Source organism: Lacerta agilis, chromosome 1 (genome assembly GCF_009819535.1).
Source record: "Lacerta agilis isolate rLacAgi1 chromosome 1, rLacAgi1.pri, whole genome shotgun sequence".
Taxonomy (NCBI): domain Eukaryota; kingdom Metazoa; phylum Chordata; class Lepidosauria; order Squamata; family Lacertidae; genus Lacerta; species Lacerta agilis.
In genome coordinates this window covers 33,440,023-33,460,360 of record NC_046312.1, presented here as the reverse complement: position 1 = coordinate 33,460,360, position 20,338 = coordinate 33,440,023, and the positions used below count along the sequence as shown (strand labels likewise).

At 42.5% G+C, this 20,338-nt stretch overlaps 1 protein-coding gene across 1 annotated transcript in view; it reads left to right on the top strand.

The window, feature by feature from the left end:
* Positions 1-20,338, top strand: part of LOC117043806 (A-kinase anchor protein 6-like) — a 200,981-nt gene that overhangs the window by 107,494 nt on the left and 73,149 nt on the right. Inside the window, exons 8-9 of the mRNA XM_033143891.1 lie at positions 8,651-8,799; positions 19,623-19,729. Of these exons, the coding sequence (XP_032999782.1) occupies positions 8,651-8,799; positions 19,623-19,729 (256 nt within the window). The remainder of the gene's footprint in view (positions 1-8,650; positions 8,800-19,622; positions 19,730-20,338) is intronic.

Here is a 20,338-nt window from a genome sequence, read left to right as displayed (position 1 = left end):
ATTTTCCAAACATTATGGCTAATGCTTTAATGGTATGCAAATTACCAGGAATTCAGCAGCAGCAGGGATGCTGACCTCTCAACAATACAGATAGTTTATGTATAGAAAGTTATGTTTTCTAAAGTGGGTCTGGATGTTACAAAAAGCTTTGCCCCCACCTGACGTGGGTGGGAGTGGCATATATTTGCAACAGCCAACAGTATGCAGGACACCACAAGTTCCCAGTGTGGAAAAGACCTGAGCACCCCTCCTCCCTGTGGGAGTTTCCTTTGGGTGTTGCAAAAAATTACTGCCCCTTAATTGGACAAGTCACTAGCCTACTGACAGGCAGCACTTCTTGTAGCTCATCTGAAGGTGTGCTGTAAGTTTCACCCACATCCATTTCTGATCAATGGTTCAGGAAGTGAATACTGTCACCTGAGGCTCAGGTGGCCTCAGTAGTGTAGAATACCTTCCATCAGCTTCAGCTGGTGTCCCAATCTGGACAGGGATAGCCTAACTTCTGCAGTCTATGTTCTTGTAACCTCTAGGTTAGGCTCCCCCAAGAAAGCTCAACAACTTTGGTCAATCCAATGGGCCATTTTTGTGGTTTTTTTATACACTCACTATAAAAAAACTGCCAGTTTTTTTATAGTGGGAGTAAATCGCAGTCTCTTGGGAGTTGGACATGCCTGCTCTAGGTTATACTACTGCAGTATGTTATACATAGGGCTGCCTCTGGAGGCAGTTCAGAAACTTCAGCTGGTGCAGAATTCAGTGTCCAGGTTGCTCACCAGGGCAAGATGGTTTGAGCATATAACACCAACCCTGGCCCAAATGCACTGGCTGCAATGAGTTTCTGGACTCAGTTCAAAGTGCTGGTTTTAACCTATAAAGCCTTAAATAGCTCAGGATCGCAATACCTCAAGGACTGCATCTCCCCATATGGACGGACCCAGACCCTGCCATCATCATCAGAGGCCCTTCTTTGTGTGCCTCCTTTGTGAGAAGTTCAGAAGGCGGCCTTTTCTGCAATGGCTCCCTGCTTATGGGCTGCTCTCATCAAAATCCTGTCTTCATGTTCCTCTCTATCAAAGAACAACATCGAGCAAACAATTTTATTTGTTACTATGCTGATTGCCTAAATATTTTTTATTAACCAACCAATATATAGGACTGATGAGTGATCTAAAACATCTTTGCTCTTTTTAAAATAATAATAATAATAATAATAATAATAATAATAATAATAATAATAATAAATGTAAATAATCTTCAGTAGATTTACTCACATTTTTTTGGCAGCACAAATGTTCTTGACTTTTTGAATCTTACAGTGGCCTCTGAAGAATATAGGATTTATTTATTTTTATTTTTTTAAAATTTAAACCAATCAATACCTACTTGAGGTTTTCAAAGCCTCTCTGGAATTGCAATATCAGTAGAACATGAACTGTTGGAGGGGGTGAGGGAAGTCTTATGTACAGCCGCTCTGTGATAGATGACTGCATATAGAAATCAGAAATATCTGTTTGAAGCTCATATCTTCCTGGATTTGTGCATGCTGAAAATGTTTGCAGTAGTTGAACACAAGAGTTACATTTAAAAATAGTTGATGGAGGGAGAGAAGGGGGAAAACATACTGTAAAATGATAAAATGGGACGTTTTTCCTAAGGGCAGTTGTGTACTTTCACTGGAGCTCATGGAGGTGAGTGAAATAAGGATTTGGCATCTATAGGGGAAGCAGGAAAATAACAAGCTGCAAAAGTGTACCAAAGCAAGTATGTTTGGGCAGTTCTAGGATGCAAAAAAGAAAAATAAGATTAATAAAAATAAAAATAATAAATATAGAGAATGATACGCTGCACTCAAATTTAGGTATTATGAAGATATCTGGAATTCTGGTGAGTGTAGGTATCTTCTCCCTCCCCCCTTCAATATCTTAAAGGGTTTGTTTATTTTGTTTCAGCACCTATAGGCTGAATTCTTAAATTTGGGGGGGGGGGATAGCATGTGGTGCAGTGAACAAACAATGGGTTACATTCAATGTCATGTGAACTGACTTCTGTACACATAACAAGAGTTCCCATTCCTCTCCCCCCACATTGTACCATCCCCCCAATCCCCTTCTGTTTTGAGGGTCCCTCAGCCCTCCTGATGAGGGCTGGACGGGGGGACGAGAGGAAAAACAATTCCCACAGCATGAGCAGAAGTCCATTCTGCTGGTAGACAGGAACCCTTGGATGTCACCCAAAACCACACTTTGCCTGTAATTCCTGAAGGAGCATCAATAAAACTTCAACCATCGTTAAAACAATCAATTAAACACAGGCAGAGCAACAACATAAAAATCTACAAGTTAGAATAGCCACGATCAGCTGGCTGCAAGTTAGTAAGCAAAGAAAGCCTTTGAGAAGGCCAGGACTTCACCTGGCAGTCCAAAAACGCTCAATGTGAAGGTCAGATGAATCTACAAAGGAAGTCACATAGAAAGCCTGGCTATGCACCCTTACAGCCTAACATTTGAGAAATACAGAGCAGAAGATCATCGTAAATGGAAGGGAATGGGAAATATGGGAGGATGGACTCCCTAAGGCAGCCTTCTCCAACCTGGACCGTTTTGGACTACAGTTCCCATCAGCCCCAGGCAGCATTACCAATGGTCAGGCATGATGGCAGCCCAAAGCATTAGGTTAGGGAAAGCTGCCCAAAGGCATGCAGGCTTTAGAGTATTCTGGGTTTTCAAAGTCAGCATCAGCACTTTGAACTGGGGCCAGAAGCAACCAGCCAGTGGGTCTGTAGCACAATGGAAAATTCTAAGACATTATGAGTTCCTTCACATTCAGGCCTGGAAAACGTGAAGTCTGCCTTTGAGATTGCTTGGGTCTAGACTACTACTGTAGCCTGCTTTCTGTGAACTTAGAAAGATTGATTGGTGAGGTGAATTTTCCTTGATGAAGGTTGAGAGCTACACCTTGTACCAAATAAAGCTAACCAATTTCTGATTGGATTTTCCAGGCCTCACTTCCAGAGAGAGAGAGAGAGAGAGAGATGAGAGAGAGAGAGAGAGAGAGAGAGATGTAGACATTAGGAGGAAAACCTAAAAGGGGAGACATACTGTGTGTACCTTGAAAAAAGAATGGGGATTAAAATGTATGCAAGGTAGGTCTACACCACAGATATGAAATTTCAGACACATACACACAAACACACAGTCCAAGACACCTTGAATATGAGAAAGTATTTTCAGATCGTTCAGAATATTGGGGCTGTATATAAACAATATAATTACTAGAAAATTCTGAAGGAGGGATGTGAAGCTGAAATTTTAATACAGGCCAATCATCCAATCCAGAAGAAGTCAAGCTTTATGCAGGACATAATACTATGGGAGCTAGCTATTGATTGATTGCTTGATTGATTGATTGATTGATTGATTGCAAGCATATGCCACCATGTTGCCAAGATCCCCGAGGCATTTTACAAAATATACTAAAAAGGAAAAATGTTACCAAAGATTTAGAAACACTGTTTTCTCAGGAGCTGAGGACATGAACCCCCTGACTTACTCTTTTCATCTTCTGCCTTCCCTGAGGGCATAGTTATGTACATGGGCCCAGAGAAGATGGAAGGTAGAGCTGTTCAACATTTATCTCAGTCAGGTCTTCTCAGATGCAAATGGCAGCATCAGTCCCCTGTGTCAGACTTACTCTCTCCAGCTATTTCAGGATGAGGCACTTCCGGCAGATAAGAAGATGTATCAGCTTTTGTAGAATGCAAGAGCCATTTACTAGTTACATATTGACAACAGCAATAGAAAGTTTTATTCCAGAAGATACTTAATTTTGGAAAGTTTTCAGCTACTGACAACATGTTAATAATAATGACGATATCTAAATACAAATGCAGTGAATTGACTTCTGACAGGCATAAATCAGAAGTCGCAAAGTATGTCGCGAACAATGCCAGATAGCCAAAACTATCAAACCAATAAACATGGTGATCTGTGAGACACTTCTTTGAGAAAGAAATTTAATTTGTTTTCCACAGAAGAGAAATTACCTGGCTCACTAAGGGAGCATCTGATTTTCATTTCTTTGTACTCATTAATGGAGTTTTCTGGACTCTGTAGACATGAGTCTGTTCCAGCCATGGAATGTGCATGTGTATATTCATATGCACACATGATCTATCTGTAGCCTTACCCTTTAATTAGTACATCATTCCTTGACAATGAATGATGCTGCACTAAATTAAAAGTATCTTGGAACCCTCATATCATTTGGTTTGATTATTTCTATAACATACTTCTGCAGCAGGAGTCACTCTTTCTTCCGGGTTCCTCACATTGTCTATTCATTTATTACAGGTAGGTCTGCCATAGTCAAAACAAAATTAAAAATTAAAAAATTCCTTCCAGTAGCACCTTAGAAACCAACTAGGTTTGTTCTTGGTATGAGCTTTCATGTGCATGCACACTTCTTCAGATACACTGAAACAGAAGTCACCAGACCCTTATATATAGTGAGGTACCCTCTCCACTCTCTCACTATATATAAGGGTCTGGTGACTTTTGTTTCAGTGTATCTGAAGAAGTGTGCATGCACATGAAAGCTCATACCAGAACAAACTTAGTTGGTCTCTAAATTGCTACTGGATTTATTTATTATTTATTTATTTATTTATTATTTATTTATTGGCTTATTTCTATCCTGCTTTCAGCTCCACAGTGGAGGCCACAAGGCAGCTGACAACATCAGTTAAAACACTGAAAAGCAAGCAGGCAACCCCAGTGCAGTGGACAAAAGACAAATGCAAGAGTAGTGAGCAGCAGCAACAGCAGCAGCAAATGATTTAAAACAGGCAGCAACCATCAAAGCCACGGATGTAAACTTTGGATGCATTATTGAAAATGCATACCTGCGTACACACACACACACTATACACACAGGTTTCAATTGGCGCCTGAAGGAATATCAGGAGGTAGCTAGGAGAATGTCTCGAAAAACAGATATTCCATAACCTGACTGCCAAGAGGGACCTGTCATCTCTGACCCTCCAGTCACACCTTAGATGAAAGGAAGACATGCACACAGTCCAAGACTGTGGCTTTCCCTTCTCTAGAAATGTGGCATATAATTAAAATCCATGGAGGAAAAGGCTATTGGTTGCTATGCTCTGCCTCCACAGTTGGAGGCAGTAATGCTTCTAACTACTAGCTGTTGGAAACCACATGAGGTGAGAGTGCTGTTATGCTCAGATCCTGCTTGCAGGTTTCCCATTGGCATGTGGTTGGGCACTGTGGAGAATAGGATGCTGGACTAGATGGGCTGTGGGCAGATCCAGTGGGCTGATTCTGGCTCTTCCTATGTTCACATAGCAGCTCCTCCCCACTCCTCTGAAGACCAAAGAGTGTGGAAAAGTTCATATGGTGGAGGTGTCCCTTAGGTACAGGGATCCTAAACCACTTAGAGCTTAGAGAAGAAACCAGCACTTTGAATTGGGATCAGAAACTAAAAGGGAACTGTGAGGACTGGTGCCTTTTAACATATATGGGCCCCGTTCCTAACTGCAGTCACTTCCAATTTATATTACCATCTCTGAACAACTGTAGTTAGAATTGGAGCCTTGGGCAGTGCAGCCAACCCTATGTGCACAGGCATTTCCTTATTATAGAAGAGAAGGCCGCACTCTCTGTGTGCATTGCACTGATGTCTTAAGTTGTGGCCTTAGAAATAGTGGGATACCAAGTAAGATCCTTTATCCATCTAGCTCAGTATCCTTCACTGGCTAGCAGCTGTTTTCTAGGGTTTACAGGCAGAAGAAGTCTTCTCCAGATTACCTGGATGTACTAGGGATTGAAACCTGGGACCTTTCGCATGCAAGGCTTGTGCTCTACCACTAAACTGCAGCAACTTCGACCTGTGTTCCACAAGCTTTGCATGTAACAAACTGCTACTTTAGGCAATGGTGAAGTGGACAGGGAATGCAAAGGAGCCCAGCTTCTGGACATTGAGGTCATCTGTTGGAGCATCAAGGTAATGGGGGGGGACTTCTATGCTCTGGCAACTGAATCAGGTGCTGATGAAGTTTTCAAGTTTGCTTGTGACAGATTAGCATAGACAAAGTCAGAGAATGAGAATAGCAATCAGGTAGAGGTTGAGTCTCCCCCCCCCTTTTTTGACATGGTTTCTTCATCACACTGTCAATTTAAATAGAGACACTTCTTTGCGCGATTGTTTGCATTTTATAATTAAAATCTAAAGACTGCATTTCAGGTGACTTAAGACCTTTGGTTAAAGCTCAATGGGTTTTACATGTTACAGTCAGAAGCAAGCATCACTAAGTTCAGTGGAACTTACTCCCTGGAAACTATACATAGGATCTCAGAAATGTTGATCCTAATAAATTGGTTGTTGTGCTATGTACTGCTTTCCTTTGGTGTTTGTGTTTGTGTTTGTGTTTGTGTTTGTGTGTGGCAATAGATCAACATAGCTGCCTGCATTTTTGGACATTTTTGAATAGTCACGACCGCTTCTCAGCCTGCCTTGTAGCCCATTAGGTTCTCAGTTGGTTCTACACCTCTGAATCCCTTTATTTATTTATTTGTAGAATTTGTACCTCACTCTTCAGGCTCCTAGAGAGGCTTACATACAATCAATTAAAACAAGACAGTCCCTGTCTGCTGGCTTACACTCTTTAAAAAAACACAACACCCCACTACACACAAGGGGAAAGGGACACAGAGTGGTGGGGGGAGTTGAAGCTTGCTGTCATTTTAATTGGCATGTTTGCATTTTAGTGGAGTGTGTTGTAACAATACCATATTGGCCCCAATGTGTTCTTGAGCTCAACTTTGCTTCTGTAGTCCTCCCAGCAATCCAGGGGCAATTATGGTAAACGGCCAAATCCATCCCCATGTCATCTGGTGCTCTGAGCTCAAGAATCCAACTCATCAACACAGCTGCAACAGATAAAGTACTTTATTCAATAGGTTCTGAAGCCAGATGTTATTCCACATTCTTTTGACCAGGAAATAGTCTAAAAGAAAACACCAGCGCTAATCTATTTCATCTTGCTTAAAGTTCAGGTTGCTGAGTAATCTTTGGGAAGGTTTGATCGGTGCAGTGAGAGTGCTATGCCTTTGTTTTTATTTACGCCATTAGTCAAACAAACACTTGAGCAGAAAGAATGACATATGAAGCATTAGGCAAGTGCTAAACAGAACATAAATTCCACAGGTGAATAAGTAAGTCTTGGGAACGCAGGCTGAGCGTTAGTCTGTGTAACTTAATATTGTCTACACTGACTAGCAGCAGCTCTCCAGGGCAGAACAAAATTCTATATACACTGCCTTCATTGCCTTGAAATGAAGATAAGCATTGCCTGTATCCCCACAAATATTCTGTATTTCCAAGAAGCCATTGGGAAGGACAATTCAAAGCCAAGCCCTTGCTGTAAATCTGACTCTTGGCTGAGTCCCGATATGGAATACCTGGAATATTTAAACAATGGATGAAGGGGGAAGTGTTTACCTATGTTTTGTAGGAGGACAGAGGACAGCATCCCCTGGTTCAGATCCTCATGTGCAGTCTGATAATACACAAAACTTTTTCATGAATCTTCCTTATTCACTTCAGTAGACAGGGTGGCTCTGTACATACACCCCATTGCAAGTTCACAGTCTGCCCTTCCTTTGACCCAAATTGGGAAGTACTTGTGGACAAGTGATATTGAGTGTGTGCCAGAAATCCCACAGTGCAAAAATATGTTGACTCAGGACAAATGAATCTGAGTAAACTGTAAGCCAGAAATAACTGAAATCTGGATTGCAATACCTCAAAGACTGCCTCTCCACATAAAAACCGACCTGAACTCTGCAATAATCAACTGAGGCCCTTCTTTGTGTTCATGAAAGGTCCAGAGGGGGCCTTTTCTGCAGGGAGGTTCGCCTGGCACCTTCAATATACATCTTTAGGCGCCAGGCAAAAATGTTCCTCTTCAACCAGGAATATTAATTAATTTAGATTAATATTCTACAGCCTTTTAAATGTGTTTGTGGGAGAGTGCATTATTCTGGTGTTTAATTTTTGTTTTTAACTATTTTGTTTTAACTAATTTTTGTTTTTAACTATGTACCATGGCTGCTTGATAGCATCACTGTTCCTAGGAAAAATACCAATGTGGTATAGTGGGGGTTATGCCAAAGACAATTGCTATTTGTTTCCAAGAATCTCTTTTTAGAAAATGGTCTTGAAGATTTATAATGCAAGGAGATTGGAAATCAAAATATAATATAAGTAATTGTATGAACTGTTGATGATGATTGTGATTTGTGATTTTTTTGTAATTTTCTTTAAAAATAATAATATTGTATTTTAAATTGTTGTAACCCCCCCCCCCAATTTTAGGGTGAAGGGGGGTAATTAATAATAATAATACTATTCCACATCAGATGAACAGGAGTGTTTTGTAGGCTATTGCCCTTTTAATTTTACACCAATTTAATGTATAAAGAAACACCTAATCATATTAGGATAATGTTTAATAATGCCACTATGCATTATACTTTGGATTGAGTGCTCATTGGGCCCAAAAGCAGCGACTTTATACATGTATTCCTTGTGAATTAAAACAAAGGATTTTTTTCTTATTGTTGTCTTTTTCTAGGCTGAGGTTCAGCTATGCTATCTGGAAGCACAAAGAGATGCTGTTGAACAGATGTCCTTAAAGCTGTACAGCGAGCAGTACAACAGCAGTAGCAAGCGAAAGGAAGAGTTTGCGGATATGTCAAAAGTTCACACAGTGGGAAGTAATGGGTAGGGAACTATTCTTTTTGTTGTTTTATTCTCAGTGATCTGTTATCTTTTTTTAAAAGATTATCTTCTCTTCCTTGCTCCTATGTTATTCAGGAGGATTTTTCCTGCTAAGCCAAGATTCTTTCTCTCCCAGATACACACACACACACACACACACACACACACACACAGATCAATGTGTTGTGACTCATTGCGTGACATCAATTGATCACTGTATGGACAGGCTAACCAGAACTGCTCATTATTTCAAGGAGAATCCTGTATCCTCAGACTTTCTGCGTATGGTACATATACAGCCTTGGCTCTTTATTTCTTTGGATTCCCCAAGGTTCTCTAACAGCATTTTATCAAAGACATAAAAAAACCCCACATGGCTTCCTTTCCTGGATCACACAAAATGCCTGTCTTCTCCAGAACTTTTTCCTCTATCGGTGGCCAATCTCATGCTCCTGAGAAACTTACACCCAGACATGTTGCTTTGTAGCACCAGGCAATTCATCAGCAACCTAATCTCCGTGCAACTGCGAAGTGAGTGGGGCCCCTGAGCCATTCACTTTGGAAGCAAAACGGGCCCATCCCAAAATAAACAAAGAAAACAGGTTGCTACATAACTCAGCGAACATCCTGAGTATGTGAAAGTGCATTTCCTTTTAAATTATTCCCCCAGCCCCAAGGGAGCAAGATAATTTTAAAACAAAAATGGAAACTGTGAATGTGTGCAGTTTCCTCCTTGAGCATTTGCGTTTCCTCAGTTTCCGACACACACGCACATACCCCTTTCTCTTTAAATCCTCGGAGTTGCAGGCCAGGCCAGCTAACACTCAAAGCTGGCAGAGGGGTTTGTTTATTTGTTTGTTTATTATACCGCTGCATATTCCAACATGAATCTCTAAGCGGTTGACAAATCCCAAACAAAGGAATCAATATAACAAATCAATACAAATTCTACATTCAAAACCAGGTACAGCTACAACAACACAACAACAACTGCTACTACTGCAATGACTACTATCATTTTGTTGGTATCTATCTGTTTCGGGAGACAATGGAAGAGTGCACCTTTGAGGGTGAAGTCAAATTGTTGTGGGGTTACAGTGCCTGCTGTGGCTGTAGAGACCAATATGGGAGAGATTTATTTTGTTGCAGCTGGGGCAAATGAAGATTTCCAGTTTCCCAACACTGTGAGAGAAGTCCGTGGAGGTGTGTCATGAGGGAGGAGTTGAGGCTGGCTTTTAACAGTGCTGTTGGGATTCTGTCCTGTCCTGGGGCTTTACCACATAACCGAGGAGTTGATGGCATTCTTCAACTTGTCAAAGGAGGGAGGAACATCCAGCTTTTCCAAGACAGGCAGAGTCTGGATGCTGTCAACTGCTGTGTCAGTGACCGTGTTTTCCCGCAAGTACAGTTCTTGATAGTGCTCTTCCCATCGCTTAATCTGCTTGCTGCAGTCTGTGATAATCTCTCCAGATTAGGTTTTCAGTGGTGCAGTTTTCCTGAAGGCTTTCTTCATGCCTACATACATTTTGTTAATGTTGCCACTGTCAGCAGCGAGTTGAATGGTCTGATCCATCTTTAGCCAGTAGTCATTGGCACATCGTCTGGTAATCCTCTGGGCATTGCTCCTTGCCTTTCTCAGTGCAGCAAGCATCTTCTTGAAGGGTGTACACTTGTAGTTCACAAGGCCCTCGTGTTTTGCAGCAATAACAGGATCCTTGTCCTTAATGCCAGCTTCAAACCAGTCAGGGACCTTCTGCTCTCTTTTGCCAAAGGAGGACATCACTGTGTTGTAGGTTGCCTCTTTGATGTAGTTCCACCTTGGGCAGGGGGTAGCAAACCTCTGCGCTGCCCGGGGCAGCGGTGGTGCAGAGGCACCCCCCTGGGGGAGGGGCACGGCACATGCGTCGTGACGTCGCCGTGACATCACGATGCACATGGATGCCGCTGAAAGGGGTAAATTCTCCCTTTCCGCGGTTTTTTTCGGCCCGAGGGGTGGACCAGCGAAGAGGGGGCATCACGCTTATCCCTGGCATGACGCCCCCTCTTCGCTGGCCCGCCCCTCGGGCCGAAAAACAGCTACGGAAAGGGGGGGAAGGGAAGCAGAGCAGGCGCGTTCAAGCGCCTGCTTTGCCTCCCCCTTTCCCCCTTCTAGCGGCTTTTTTTCTGTGTGAGGGGCATGCCAGCGAGGAGGGGGTGTCATGGCAGCAACAAGTGTGACGCCCCCTCCTTGCTGGCCTGCCCCTCGCACCGAAAAATAGCCGCTGGAAGGGGGGAGGGCAGCATGTCCCCGTTCGGGGCCCGCCCAGCGGGTCCGGGGGGCGACCAAAGTGTTACCCCCCTCCCCTGGAACCCAGGGCGGATTGCCCCCCACCCCCCTTGCTATGCCCCTGCTTTTGGGCAGTTCAGTAGAAGAAGAAGAAGAGTTTGGATTTGATATCCTGCTTTATCACTACCCTAAGCAGTCTCAAAGCGGCTAACAATCTTCTTTCCCTTCCTCCCCCACAACAAACACTCTGTGAGGTGAGTGAGGCTGAGAGACTTCAGAAGTGCGACTAGCCCAAGGTCATCTGGCTAGCCCAAGGCAGCTGCATGTGGAGGAGTGGGAATGTGAACCCGGTTCACCAGATTTACGAGTCTACTTCTCTTAACCACTACACCACACTGGCTCTCTAGTACCTGTTTGTCGGAACTGGAGAAACATTCACAAAGTTGGCTATTCTAGAAGTGTTGATTTATGTCCACACTTCCTGCTTTGTGCTATGGAACCTATTTTGCTGGAGAAGGATCTTGCTTGTCAACAGGGACTGATCCGTGTTGCAGTCAGCACTGTGGTAGCTCCATGCGACATCAACACAGTTCAGGGTCAATAGCCTGATGACAATCAAGTTCAGCTGGTGTCAGTGGCCTGACCCTGGACGCCTCCAGGACATTTGCTGTTTTGCCTTGATAGAGAAGAATGTGCCTAGTTCCTCGTAGAATTGGTCTTCGGTCTGTACGTCAGAGCACATAATGGGAGCACAGACGCTCAAGATGTTAACTGCACCAGAGGAAAGCAAGTGTTCTGAGCCCTTGGTCAGCAGTTCTATCACAGACAGAATAGGGTTCCTCACTGTGAAGTCTATGCCATGGATGCCATCCTGGCCAGAAAAGGGAGTAGTTCTTCTCTCAGCGGCAGCCATTTGATGTGAGTCTGGTCTCCTGCAGAGTGGCAATGTCAGTGTTGAGTGTTTCCCTCTCACACTTAATGATGACTGTGTTCCATTAGTCATTGACCTGTGTGTGGGTCAGCAATTTATTGACCTGGGGCTGCCTGGCTTGAGGCAGGCAGTAGCTGACCAGTGAGACATGATGACCTCTTCTACCAACGAAGGCAACCCGTAACGCTTCTACCTTACACCAATAAGGTTGAGCTTATAACTCATAACTGTTGCATCCAGCAACTGTTGTTTTTCCTGCATTAGCAACACCAACGTGGGTGACCTCTCCAGGGTGCAAACCAGGGCAGTGTATTTGGAGGTCTTGGGCTGCCCAGACAACACAACCTCACCTCCTCCATCTAGCTGATGTAGTCAAAAGGAAAGGAATACATTTGGCACCGGCTTGGCTGCAGGAGTTGCCAGAAAGAGGCATACAAGATACCATCCAACCACTCCAGAATTGTGTAGGGTTTTTTTCTTATCCTTTTCTGACAGCAAATATGGATTCTTCCTCAGAGTTTACACCCGAAGGCTTTCTCACAAATGAGTATGGCTGTAAGGCAGCAGAGGTTCAGGATCAGATTTTCCCTTCTCCTAGATGGGCTACCTTCCCAGGTTGAGGAGCCCCATCTGCCTCTCATTTCCCTCAGCACCACATGCATTATATGTACATTAAATTATATGTGCTAATAAATGACGATAGATGGTGCCCAATAAAACATCAGCACTTTAAAAAAAAAAAAAAACACAAACACACACAACTGCCCACAATGTGTTTTAGTGAATCTGGATTTAGTGGGGGAAAGTACAGAGTGCAACTTGGATGAGGAGGCCATTGTGTCAATGCAAAAAAGACAAGTGAGGGTTTTGGGATTTTTTTTTGCATTTTAAGTAACCTGGTTAATAAATGTCTCTAAACAATGAATGTAAGTAAAACAATTAAAAATCACAAAAACAAATCATATGGAAAACATCAAACTTTATAAAACCCAAAATAATTAGGATGCTATTCAGCTACAATTTACTGTGTGTTGGCCCACTGGGAGCCATTAATTTCAATCTACTCTGAGTAAAACTTAGTTGAATACCACTTTTGGTGGTATTCCCAAACTCCAGTGATTGACTTCAGTGGAGGGAGGTGGGATTATAAATAGCCCTCCTGCTCTCGCCCCAGACATATTACCGTGACAGAGCATATGGTCCCTGTTGCACCACACCACCAGTGTATAAACTTCGCATAGGGATACTACAGGTCAGATGACAAGGCATGCGTTATAGAGTTACATTTCCCTGACCCCATGTCACTCACACTTTTTGCTCACAAGGGGGAACTTTTGGTGAGGGAAAATTGTGAAGAAAGAGCACTTTGGACAAGAATGCCCCTAGGGACTTGTACACAACAGTCATGTTATTGGCCTAGAACCAGAACAGGACATCACCTCTGGATCAGATGCAAACGCCTATCAGCAAACTCCACTCCAACAACTGGATGGGCCAGGCAGAGCACCACACTCAGGTGAGCAAGGGAAGGGGGAACATTTGCTGTAATGAATATCTGTTGCAACTTTCTCACATCTCTTCCTTATTCCTTTATGAATACTATTGTTTCATTGAACTCTGGGGTACCAGGAGCATCCCACACTGGTAAACAAGGGAAGAGGAACAAGTGTGCTACAAAGGATGACTGGCATGTGATTGCCTCTCCTGTATCTCTTGGATTGCTATAAATGAAAACTGGGTCTTGCCTCAACTATATTGCTCCTAGTGCTCTTCCCATCCAGTAGCAGGGAGCAGTGCCTTCCACAGAGGGCTAACACTGCACACGGTGAGCTCTTGATTGGCCAAGGCCAGGTGCTCTTTCCAAACCCTTGCCACCAATGGGAGGCAAGGTTGAGGTATGAGTGGTGGCACCACCTTCACTGTTTCCTCCGCTCTGTTACAGCCACCTGTGTGTACCTGTCTCCAGGAACTGATCATTGTTTGTTGCTTGCTCTCTCTTCTACCCCCTTTTGCTCTACACAGCCCATTTCCCAACAGGAACAGTCAATAGGGCCACCCTTTCCTGTGCAGTCCATGAGGAGCTCCACCCCATATCCAACAAAACTGACCTGCATACAGCCATTTGAGAAAAGTCCATCTACTCACACCAGGCAGCCTGAGAAGCTCCATGCTAGACCAGCGATGGGCGTTCCCAACAGGGAGATGAAGCCAAGAAGGGCACCACACCTGCTCTTCACCTCTCTGTCCCTCACAACATCCTCACTGATGTGAATTGTTGCCACACCTAGTCACCTGTATTTACCACATAGATTGTTTCTGTTCCACTAGGGGCTGTACCTGGGAATCTTCTTCTGATACCTCTTCTGACTCAGTGGAGCTCTCAAAGTGGCATAGGGAAACACACCCCCAGACAGTCTCCATCAGCCCTCCTGGATAACCCAGCATAAGCTAAGGGAAGAGAATGGGGCTGTGCAGGAAGTGCAGGAATGGGCAGCCATTCACCAAGGAGGATGGGGCAGCATGAAAAGGAGCAATGCAACCAGCCAGGGAAAGGGGTGGACAGCCATTAACAAAAGGGAAGTGTCAACATGTGACTGGCAGTCAACCAGGACAGCCTAATACATAGTTGCAGGAGCAGCAGGAGCCAAGGAGCTGCATGTTTGAGAGCATCCGCTTGGACTTTGTCAGAGCACACCATGACATTCCCATGGCGACTACATGGTTGCATATCTTTCTTCCATTGGAAAAGGGGGAGCAGAAAAGCTTTACCCATGATGGGATTCACGTCAGCTTGGCACCACCTACTGTTCCCACCTGATTGTGTTGGTTCCACATTTGGGGCATGTAAACGTGACAGACATAGTCTCTGGTCAGCTTGTGTAGATTGGCACCAGTGCAACTATGTGACATGTGGACATGCAATTGGTGGGTTCTGGTGGGTTTTCCTGGAATACCTGAATCTTATCTGCTGGCCTTTCTGCTGCCTTTTCATTTTCTGGAAATGTGTACCACCACCACCCCCCTCTTCCCAGACACAGCTGGTATACAGTTCACTAGTCATTGTGTAGCAGCATATATTTTCACCCGGCATAAGGAAAGTATAGATTGCTCAGGCCACCTCATCTTTCTGCCATTTTCTCTCTCTTTTGTATTGTTATGTGAAAAACCTTGTTTCAGAACTCTGTATACCTTGAGCTGTTTTGTGGAAAGTTTGAACAAAAATCTAAATAAATGAATCTTGTATACTCTGCCCACTTCTTTATATCTTTTATACAAATGTTTCTGTCTTTCACTTTGTTACTTCCCCCACCCCCCAAATATATATGTGTGTGTGTGTGTGTGTGTGTGTGTGTGTGTGTATTCCTTCCTTCTTTCTTTCTTCTTTCTTTCTTTCTTTCTTTCTTTCTGCTCACAGAAATTGTTCTGGAATTTCAGTCATTTCTCTTTTTAAACGTTCTTTCAATATGTTTCTTCCACCACTGTTTTCTTGATGCCAACACTTTTATTTCTTCTAGCTTTCCTTCCCACTTTTACTCATTTTTTAAAAATTGATTGCTGCCTTTTCTCTCTCTGTATGATTCTTTTCTTCCCTGTGCAATATTGCCTCCTTTATGCCACTCTTTCCCTTCTTACGATCAGAAGTTGGTCTATCGTTAATAAGCTGCCCTTTCTTTCACAGTGGCTCAGTTTACAGATAACAGGTAACAGAGTTAATAAATGTTAGAAAGTAATAAGTGGAAGAGTTTAGATAATTTTGAAGTAGTGAAGGCTAAGCATCCTTTCCAGGCCAAGACCTCACCCGCATAGGGGTTGGCAAGAATGGCAAAAGGTTCCGGAAGCAAGTCATTAACCCGTCAATGAAAACCATCATCAGGGCAAGACATTTTTTTTTTCTGGTTACCATGGGAAGAGAAAGGTTTAGGATTTCAGCTTCCATGATGTAAGAAAACAGAGGAGGGGTCAGGCTGTGCCCACAGGGAAAAGTGTTGTTTTACTTGGATTTTTGGCTTGGATTTTTTTTTTCCTGACAAGGATCTTTGGGAAGGAGTAGGGTGGAGCTAGTACTTCAGTGGTAGAACCATCATGGCAGGCTGGGACATAGGCACAGAGATAATGTGCAAGATTCTTTGGACTCCAGTGCTGCACCAGTGTGAAGGTCGGGTTTCTCCTGAGATATGAATACTGTGAAATCTTTCTTCATTTAAAGCTTCCAATGTAAATACGTCAGAATAAATCATATTTCAAAGACACTGCAGACTCTACCACACTCCAAAGGGACACAGACCCTAGTTGAGTGTCAAGACCCCTTGAAACCTCATGCACCACTCTGCAGAGATTGGGGTGGCCAGTAACAATAGGTAATGCTAAACCAAACCACAGCTTAGTGCAAGCGAGCAAGTTTGTCTTTTCCCAGAGTGAAGATAGTGCTATGCTCCTCCCTAGTCTTGTTGCTGCTGCTGCTCTACACACGGCTTAGCATTACATCTGAACTAGAGTTCATGGTTTGTCTCACCAGACAAACCATGAGCATTAAGTCACAAACAAAACATGATTGCAGCTTGCAGTTTGTCTAGAGTGAATCAAACTACAAGCCCAGGTTCAGACATAAGTCTAGGTGCCATCCTGGACAGGATGGCAGCAGAAGGATCATGGGAAGAGCACAGTAATTACAACCTTTGTTCTATTCATTCATGCTAAGCCATGCTTAGCATGCATGCAAATTGAATCAAAGCCTCTAGCGGTCGTGAATGGGCATACATCCTTAAGACAAACAGCCATTTCCCCCCCAAGTTCTTAGTTTTTGTCCAAAGTCCCTTGCTTATGCACATGACCTTGTGCTTTTGCCTTCGTTTATCTCTAGAAGTTTAGTCCATATGTGGCTAATAGTTAACTAATTTCTTGCAACTTCTTTCATAACAATTTTTTGAAGAATAGCTGATTGCAGGAATGTTTAGGTAATAAGCATAGGTTATATCTAGTTTTTGCATGGGGCAACTTACCAAAGTGAAGAAAGATCAAAATTTGTGGAACTGAAAGACCTTTGGTCATTTTATGAAATCATTCTGGTTCGCTATACTGTATGATACTGTATGAAGGTTTCAAAAAGTATGATAAAAAAAGATATAGCAGATGATTACTAGAAAAGGATGAATGGATTGTTTTTGATGGAATGCAGCCTTTCCTTAGTACTTCTAAATGGGATATGCACTTTAACAAAGAAATTATGCAAGCCGAATAACAATACTAGAAATTATACAGAATGTTAAACTTGAACAATTGGCTGGTGAAAATAATTCCACATTAATTTTTTTGTTTGTTAATGGTACTCACAAGATGATTTTCTCATGAGAAAGAATCTCATGAATTTTCATTTCATACAGTGAATTAATGTCCACACCTTAAGAAATATGTTTGCATTTGGAGGATTAGGTGTGCAACTCTGCATTTATGATTACCTGTCCACCAAATTAAAATACATTCCTTACAACTCAATCCTGCAATCCAGCTGGTGGAACTAAATAAACTTAAAGCACATTTGTTGGCGTCACAGTTTGTATGGTTGCAGTTATTGTTTTCGGAACACAGGAAGCTTTCGGAACACAGGAATTTATACCATGTCTGAATATTGGCACATCTAGCTCAGTAACGTCTACATTGATTGGCAGTGGATCACCCAGATTTGAGATGGGGTCTTTCCCAGCCCTACCTGGAGGTGCCGTATTTTGAACCCAGGACCTTTTGCAGGCAACACACCTGCTCTTTCACTGAGTTGCAGCCCCCTAACATCGATCATTTTAAGCCTGCATTTCAATTTGCTTTGGATGCAGCTTTTCACATCCCATTTGGCAACCACCAACTGATCTCATCATGGTTAAACTGCTTGTAAGGAGTGGCGGAGTTTCACAACAGTGGGTCTGCTATTGAGAATGCTACTCAAAATGCCATGACTTTATGAGCCTGGCCAATAGGGCTCTTTTGTTGCCATCTTCTGTTCTACAGGAGAATAGTCTTGTGGACAATTTTTGGGATGTGTGTGTGCTAGTGGTGGGTGGCAAATGGGGGGGGGTAGCAGGTGTGATTCTTACCTTTGTACGTAAAAGGATACTCTAACTAAACATCAGGAAGAACTTTCGATGGTAACAGCTGTTTGACAGAGCAATGGACTCCTTGGAAGGTGGTGGACTCTCCTTTGGAGGTTTTTAAGCAGCGGTTGGATGGCTATCTGTTGGCCATGGATGCTCTAGTTGAGATTTCTGCAATGCAGGGACTAGATGATTATCAGAGTCCCTTCCAACTCTACCATTCTATGATTTGCTATTTTGGACTGTCTTGCCCATCTAGCTTATTCAAAGGCAATCCTGTGACCTGGATGGACCAGGAATCCAGTATCTGGGTTCAACCTTAAACTGATTGTATGGATTACAGTGATGCATTCCAAAACAGATTTTACTGTATATGCACAGGGTGGAATCACAAATAATCCCATAGCTTCAATCATTATTGCAGAACTAACCCTAAGTGTGATCGTAATAGAAGCGTTATATGAGTGCTGATTTTTTTAATCTAGTTTAGCATCAATTGATGATACCAAATACTTATGTCCCAAGTATTAATATTGCTTTGCTTGCAGGATACGCTGGTTCCCTTGGGGCTGCAAATAACATAATTTAAATCTAAATATACCAAGTTAATAGTTTTGGTAATCAATAATGCTACACACTATCATATGGTCCTTAGATTCATAATTGTACTTCAAAGCCAAAGGTAAGGGTTTGGAGAGTGACAGCAGTTTAGCAAGTCTAAATGATTTTTTCTTTTTTAAGAGTCACTCTTCAGACATTCCTGCAGTTTTTCATGTGCACCTTCTGTTTCTTTTTTCTTTTTTCATTTCTTTTTTTGTATCACAGTGTTTTACTTATTCACTAGGCTTTCAATAGAGAATAACATAATCCTTTTAAGCTCCTTATTCTAATGATTTATTTTCTTGGAAACCGTTGTGATCCTCCTTTGAATTTAATGATTGCTGGCTATTCAAGGATTCATTGTTTTGACTTCCTGTCCTTACTTTGTTTCTAACATGTCTGTAGGGAACACCTGTCTAATACTGTATCTGGCCTTGGTTCTCACTGGCTTACCATATTCACTCAAGCCTATCTTAAAGTGTTATGTGAAATGCTAGCTACTCATGCATGAAAATAAACGTAGGATATATTTGCAGAGATAGGCAGATAGACAGCAGAGGAATGGCTAAATGGATTGAGTCATTTTTTTCTGTGAAAGTAGTGTTTTGGTGCAAATAATAGCACATAATGCTCATCGCGGAGAAGTTTGCTAAATATGTTAGCACTTTAAAAACCATTAAGCAGCCCTGTATGTAATTCCCATTTCTTTTAAAGTTTTTGAAGGAAGAGAAATATGTCTGCTGTTGTTGACAGAATCTAGTATCGTTTGCTAAGATTTAGGTCACGGCTTACACTGGAGTTGAATTCTCATTTATCCTGTTGAAATAAAGAATCTCTTCCACAACAGCTAGGGATATCATGCGTTTTTGAGAATATCTATATTCTAATACAAGGTCTTAACAGCTATACCCTAGTATGCATAATACATTTTATTCCTTATCTGCAGCCTTTTGGACTTTGATTCAGAATACCAGGAGCTCTGGGATTGGCTGATTGACATGGAATCCATAGTGATAGACAGCCATGACCTGATGATGTCAGAGGAGCAGCAGCGCATCTTTACAAGGTTAGCGCTTCCGTTACTGCCTTTACCTAGCTATAGAAGATCTGATTAGTTTGACAAGTCTTTCTCTCACAGGATAGCCCTGCGTTCATTGTATATATCATGGTGTCTATTAGAATTCCCTTCCCTGTCCCCAACCTCATTTCCATCCCCTCTGTGCTGACAGCCTGCACCAACATCATAATTGTGAGAAAGTTCCCTTTATCACATTCCATTTGGTGCAATTCTATGGGAGGACAAAGATTTGTCTTTGGTGTGAATAGAAACAGATGAAACTGCATTCATAAGTAGACTGAACAAAATGAGGGGGGATGATAGTAACATTTAGAAAATGTGTTTTGATTGTAGCTTTCGTCTGGTTTTATCTATCTTTCATGCCACGTTAGTAACGGTGAGGGTTGGGGTGCCTTGATTTAGCTTATTGTTTCAGGATATAGGATTTCCCCCATTTACTTTGCAGTAGTTATATATAACACAAATATTATTTCATTAATAGAACGTGTCCTTAATGAATTAAGTACAGTAATGGTAAACTTGTGCATTGGTTGCAAATCTTGCGTTGTAGCCAATGTTAGTCATACTCAGAGTAGCCCCACTGA